General features: G+C 45.6%; 1 protein-coding gene across 2 annotated transcripts; it reads left to right on the top strand.

Moving 5' to 3' along the window:
* The first annotated feature begins 906 nt into the window (after positions 1 to 906).
* On the top strand, positions 907 to 4,838 carry LOC121270632 (gastrula zinc finger protein XlCGF52.1-like). Of its 2 annotated transcripts, none has more exons than XM_041176021.1 (2): positions 907 to 1,224; positions 2,215 to 4,838. In XM_041176021.1, the coding sequence occupies exon 2, from the start codon at positions 2,408 to 2,410 to the stop codon at positions 3,683 to 3,685; it is 1,278 nt and encodes a 425-aa protein (XP_041031955.1). In that variant the 5' UTR covers positions 907 to 1,224; positions 2,215 to 2,407; the 3' UTR covers positions 3,686 to 4,838. The 2 variants fall into 2 exon arrangements, with proteins under 2 accessions (XP_041031955.1, XP_041031956.1); XM_041176022.1 differs by having other exon boundaries at positions 914 to 1,049.
* The last annotated feature ends 1,869 nt before the right edge of the window (positions 4,839 to 6,707 follow it).

Consider the following 6,707-nt stretch of genomic DNA (forward strand, 5'->3'; position numbering starts at 1 on the left):
GCAAGATTTCCTCTCTCTGAGCAGACGATGTTGCTCATCTTAGAATCCCATCACGTGATTTGAGTGTCAGTTCATTTATTGAAAACAGGGACTTTCCCAGTTCTGAGGATGGCATTGACATTGGGTTGACATCCAAAGTTAACTAATTTTCTGCAGAAACACCTTCAACTGGAAATTTGTGAATTAGGAGGAAAGATCCCAGAGAGCACTTCTGCACAGTACACTGCAGGCCCAACAGCTCAATCACTAAACCAAAAACAGAATTACCTGGAAAAACTCAGCAGGTCTGGCAGCATCGGCGGAGAAGAAAAGAGTTGACGTTTCGAGTCCTCATGACCCTTCGACAGAACTTGAGTTCGAGTCCAAGAAAGAGTTGAAATATAAGCTGGTTTAAGGTTTTTTTTTGGGGGGGGGGGGGGGGGGAGACGACGGAGAGAGAGAGAAGTGGAGGGGGCTGGTGTGCTTGTAGGCAAAAGCAGTGATAGAAGCAGATCATCAAAAGATGTCACAAACAGGACAAAAGAACACATAGGTGTTAAAGTTGGTGATATTATGGAGCTCAATCACTAAACTGTGTACGTTCCTGAAATAATCCTTGCTGACTGTCCTGAATGAATCCATTTCACTGACAAAGGTTGAAATGTTTGCTCCACACCCACAGGGTTTCATCTGTTTAAAGCCACAAACAGAAAGGTCCAGTTTTCTCCTGGAGTTTAAGACAAATCAGCTTTGAAAATGATGCAGAGTTTCAAGCCAAGGCGGGAGATCCGGGTTAAGTTCTGTCCCCCATTGATCCTGATTGGTTGGAGGACTCTTGGTTCGGCTTTGTCCTCCCATTCCGCCCCTTCTCCCTATTGGTCCGCAGCTGCGGTCAATCAGCCGGACATTGTGATCTGGAGCATGCGCGGTGCACGTATGAACGGGTCATGTGGAAGCCAGTGAGAAATTGCCGGAGGAGCAGGAGGGTTGGAGGCGGAAGGAAAGTGTAGGCCCCAAACCAGCCCTCCCCACAGTAAAAAACAGAGGCAGTAATGTCAAATGTAAAGCGGGTGAGAAACAGCCGAGTGCGGAATAGTAATGGAGCCGCTGGGTTTGCGCCAACCCTTCACACACCCCGGATGGAGGCCTCAAATCCCAGATAAGAAGCTCCCGCCCTCGTGGTTGTAGCGAAAAATAGCGACTGTTCCTCGGTCACAGGCCCGAGTTAACAGCCTCCATCTTAAGGTCAATATTCAGCAGGGCGTATGCGCGATCATCCCTGTCCCTGTCAGCAGGAGAGAATGTTGTGAAATTCTATCCTGGACTGACTGGGATGGATTTTAGAAACTCCTTTTACAGGGGTTAAGAAGGGGAGGATTTACACACAGTAAACCCAAATCAAAAATGAGGTTCATCTCTTTTGATATAGGTTTTTAAAATTCTGAATGGGGTTGTCTATCTAATACTGGGAGCCTTCTTTAGTTCTCTGCCCAAAGGCAGCTCCGATTGACAGCCTCACAATCTCCATCACGGGTCGGCGAAGGAGGCAGGTGCAGAATCCACACCAGCCGGAATGGGGATTTAATCCTGTGCTGTTGGCACCAATCCGGATCCACAACGGTCATCCAGCTGCCCATGGAATCCATGTTGTTGTGGCAACAGACACTTCTACATTTTGTAACCTGGAGCTATGAATAGTGATGGGAGAGGTTCCAATTTCTTTCCATCCCATGTGTATGACCAGAAATCTCTCCCATTGTTATTGTCTACCATTGGTATATGTTGGCAGGATTTACAGGTTGATACTCAATCTGTTTGGTTGAATAATAAACACTCCTTCCTTGGCCATCAAGACCTGGGATGGGACTTGAACCTGGAGTTTCAGGCTCAGAGGCAGGGATGTTTCCACTGCACCACAACCTCCCAAAAACACCATAGAGACTAATAAATCCAACAGGGAATCAGGAGATCTTTCTTTCCTCAGGCAGTACTAAAAATGTGGAACTCACTACTACTGGAAGTGGTTGACACAAATGACTTAATATGCTTTCAAAAGGAAACTAGATGAGAACATGAGCTAAAAGGGATTCAAAAGATAAGCTGAAAGGCTGAGATGAGGTTAGCAGAACAGTAGAAGACTCGTGTGGATTGGAAACTCTCGCAGCGACTGATGAGCCAAATGGCCAGTTTGTTTACTGTATATTATGTGTAATTCATTGTAAACTAATCTTACAGGGTGTTAGAAGAGGAGGATTTGCAGTCAGGAAAAACAAACCAAACCTCATGTCAAAATCTGAAAGTCACTCAGTTCATTGGGATCTGAAGATTTGTACATCTGAAGGGATTTAATTGACCATCTCAGCTGGAAACTGGTGAGAGGCCGTTCACCTGCTCCTCCTGTGTGAAAGGATTGATACAGCTGGTAAACATGCTAACACGACAGTGCGCTCGCAATAGTGAGAGTCCGTTCACCTGCTCCATGTGTAGGAAGAAATTCATGTGTTCATCCAACCTGCTGGCACACCAGCTTGATCACGTTGATGAGGATCCTCTTCAATGCTCTGACTCTGAGAAAAGCTTTAAAACCTCTGAGGAGCTGGTCCAACACCAGCGAGTTCACACTGACAAGAGACCGTTCAGCTGCTCCCACTGCGGGAAGAGGTTCAGGCTGTCCTCCCGCTTCGCGGAGCACCAGCTCCTTCACAGACACGAGAGGCCGTTCAGCTGCTGTCACTGTGGGGAGTCGTTCAGCGAATCAGTGCATCTCACTGAGCACCAGCCAGTTCACACCAAGGACAGGCCGTTCAGCTGCTCCCAGTGTGGGAAGAGATTCACTCAGTCCTCCCATTACATTGAGCACCAATTGGTTCACTCAGAAAAGAGACCTTTTAAATGTACTGAATATGAAAAGACCTTTAAGAGAAGCATTAATCTGCTGAGACACCAGTGCATTCAAAGTGGGGAGAGGCCGTTCCCCTGCTCGGTGTGTGGGAAGAGATTCACTCATTCATTCCACCTTATGATACATAAGCAAGTTCACACTGGAGAGAGACCATTCACCTGCTCCATGTGTGGGAAGGGATACAGTCAGTCATCTGATCTTATGATACACAAGCGATTTCACACTGGGGAGAGACCGTTCAGCTGCTCCGAGTGTAGGAAGGAATTTACTCATTCAACCCACCTTTCAATGCACAAGCGAATTCACACTGGGGAGAGACCATTCCCTTGCTCTGTGTGTGGGCAGAGATTCACTCAGTCATCCACCCTGCTCACACACAAGCGAGTTCACACCGGGGAGAGACCGTTCACTTGCTTCGTGTGTGGGAAGAGCTTCCCTCTTTTGAGCCACGTTTTGATACACGAGCGCGTTCACACTGGGGAGAGGCTGTACATTTGCCCCGTGTGTGGGAGGGGATTTACTTGTTTACACCACCTGCTGAGACACCAGGCTGTTCACACCGGGGAGAGGGCGTTCATGTGCTCTGTGTGTGGGAAATGTTTCACTGAGTCGTCCAGCCTCCAGAGACACCAACGCATCCACACTGGGGAGAGGCCATTCACCTGCTCCATGTGTGGGAAGAAATTTGCTCAGTCATTTGATCTGGTGAGACACGAGCGAGTTCACACCAGGAAGAGGCTGCTCACCTGCTCCGTGTGTGAGAAGGGATTTACTCGCTCATCCAGCAACTTCACATGTCACTGACAAAGTTGGATTGTGTTGTTGCTGCTGAGGACCATGTCCAGGACTGAACTTTTTCTCCTTTCTAACTTCAGATTCTTTCAATTCTCAGACCTTCAGTTACTCTCAAGGACAATTCCCAGCTCCCCATATCTTCCAGAGTATTTTCCTTGGCCTTGGGATCCAGGGAAGGTATCAGTAACACACATGGGATCAGTAAAAACAAAACCCAACCTATTAATCACTTTCAGGTACTGGAATTAGCGTGTGCCCCACAGCATCTCTCTCACGTTTGAACATCACACCTGTAAAGGAGGTTTAAATTTAAATCCTCATAAACTTAACAGGACCAGCAGGCTGATGAGACTGTGTTAAACTGTTAGTGTGCTCTTGTACTGCTCTGTATTTTGCCTGTAATGGAAAATGCCTGAATCCTTTGTCCCAGTGGAACCTTTGCTGTTATGAAATGTGGGAGAATATTAATGAGTCTCTTATACTTGCCCATGTCTGCTGCAATTGTGTAGAAAGGGGATGTGTAAAGAGCTGGTCTTCGTATAGAGATGTGAACCAAGGAAACGGTATCTGTGTGTGATAGTAACACAGCCTTGTGCTCACACTCAGAACAATGCGCAGATATCCTTGTGGTTGTGGTTTGAGCAGGGTCAGATCACGGCTGTAGTGAACAAGTTAATTATAAATATCTCCAGTGTAGCTGCAGCTGTTTAGATCAGAGCTGGGGAGAAGAGAGCACTGAATCCACTGTATTATCTCTGTTCTCTGGATCGGGTAACTACATTTTTTCAATATAACAGTGTTTTATTCAAGAAATACATTCACAGCTTAAAAGCTGAATTGTAATTTACAGCAAGAAAACTCATAAAATTAAATACAGAGACTATATAATCTAGTTAAAAACATGGGAATATGTGATAATCTGTAATAACAAAAATCGGCAAACAAATGCAGTAGATAACAGGGAAGAGGTGGATGAGATATTAGAGGAAGGAATATTGAATTAAACTTATATTAAAATTACACACCAATCCACCATTCCTATATTACAGGCTCTGAAGTATATAAAATGATGACATTTATAAGTACTTCATTGAAGACCAGAACCATGTAAGGAATTACTCTGTATGATTGCAGAGCTGTTAATAAAGTCAGGAAAAGACAATCTGTTGTTGTGAGCTTGATTATCTGATGTCTGAAACCACAAGATTCAACATTTAGAGTCAACAGGATGAACAAGGAAACACATCACAGCTCAATATTCCAGCTCGATATTCACAGGAGAAAGTCTGTTATCGAACACCTTGAGTGGACAGAACAGAGGAAAATCCCAACTTGTAAGAAACCCTTGAATCATTTGTAAATATCTTTCAAATGTTGGCAGGTTCCAACTGTCAGTTTTCATTACATTGAAGTTAATGGAAGGTGAGAGAGGTTAAAGGTTCCATGTAGAAATGCAACTTCTTGCCTTACATTGGTAGACCCAAGAATATCACACAAACATTTTAAATCCTCGTACCATAATTACCACAGTCATTTTCAGACTGGAAACTTAAACCTGCCGTTTCACTCTCAGTCAGGAACAGATCACAGTCTTACACCAATCTCTGATTTGACAGCACGTTTCCAGCATTCACCTTTCTTCTTCTTGACTCTAAACCCAGTTGTAAAGGAGCCTTCTGTTCTGTATCTAGGAGTTCTGAACCATGGAAGAGAACGACTGGGACACATTTCTTCCATACCTTGGGATTAACCCATAAGTTCAGTCCTGGATGTGATTAACAGCAGCAATAAGGACACAACACAAACCCAGTCGTCACTAGTGGACTTGCTGAAGTCTCAGCAGGTGGGATGAATCAATGATTCCTTTCCCACACATGGAGCAGGTGAATGGCCTCTCCCCTGTGTGAACTCGCTGGTGTTGCAGCAGGGTGAATGCCCAAGAGAATCCTTCCCACACACACAGCAGATGAACGGCCTCTCTCCGGTGTGAGTGCGTTGGTGTCTCAGCAGATCACTGCTGTTTTTAAAGCTCTTCTCACAGTCAGAACATTTAAAAGTTCTCGTATCAGAGTGAACTCGCTGGTGTCTCAGGAGATTGGATGAATGAGTGAATCCCTTCCCACACACACAGCAGATGAATGGCCTTTCCCCAGTGTGAACCCGCTGATGTATTGTGAGATCAGATGATGTCTTGAACCCAGTCCCACATTGACAGCATCTGAATGGCCTCTCGTCAGTGTGAACACGTTGATGGCGCATCAGTTCCCTGGAACTTTTATAGCACTTTTTACAATCTGGGCATTTAAAAGGTCTCTCATCAGAGTGAACTGGCTGGTGTTTCAGCAGGGTGGATAAATCGACAAATCCCTTCCCACATTTGTGGCAGGTGAATGGCCTCTCCCCAGTGTGAACTCGCTGGTGTATCAGTAGGTTGGAAGAACTGGCAAATCCCTTCCCACACTCGGAGCAGGTGAAGGGCCTCTCCCCAGTGTGAATCCGCTGGTGTTTCAGCAGGGTGGGTGACCTAGTGAATCCCTTCCCACATTCAGAGCAAGTGAACGGTCTCACCCCAGTGTGATTTCTCTGGTGTGTACGTAGGCTGGATAACTGAGTGAATCCCTTCCCACACTCGGAACACATGAACGGCCTCTCCCCAGTGTGAATGCGTTGATGAATTTCCAGGTCAGATGGGTAATTGAATCCCTTCCCACAGTCCCCACATTTACACGGTTTCTCCATGACATGGGGGTCCTTGTGTCTCTCTAGGTTGGATGATCAGTTGAAGTCTCGTTCACACAGAAGATGTGTATGGTTTCTCCCTACTGTGAATGGTGTGCTGTTTTTTCAGGCTGTGTAACTGGTTAAAGCTCTTTCCACAGTCAATGCAATGGAATGCTCTCACTTGGATGTGTGTGTCTCGGTGATTTTCCAGTCACACCAATGTTTGAAGTCTTTTCCCATAGACAGAAGACAAACATTTCTCTTTTCACATTAAAAGGCTGATGATATTCAAGTCCTGATGAATCGAAAG

Source organism: Carcharodon carcharias, chromosome 27, assembly GCF_017639515.1.
Source record: "Carcharodon carcharias isolate sCarCar2 chromosome 27, sCarCar2.pri, whole genome shotgun sequence".
Lineage (NCBI taxonomy): Eukaryota > Metazoa > Chordata > Chondrichthyes > Lamniformes > Lamnidae > Carcharodon > Carcharodon carcharias.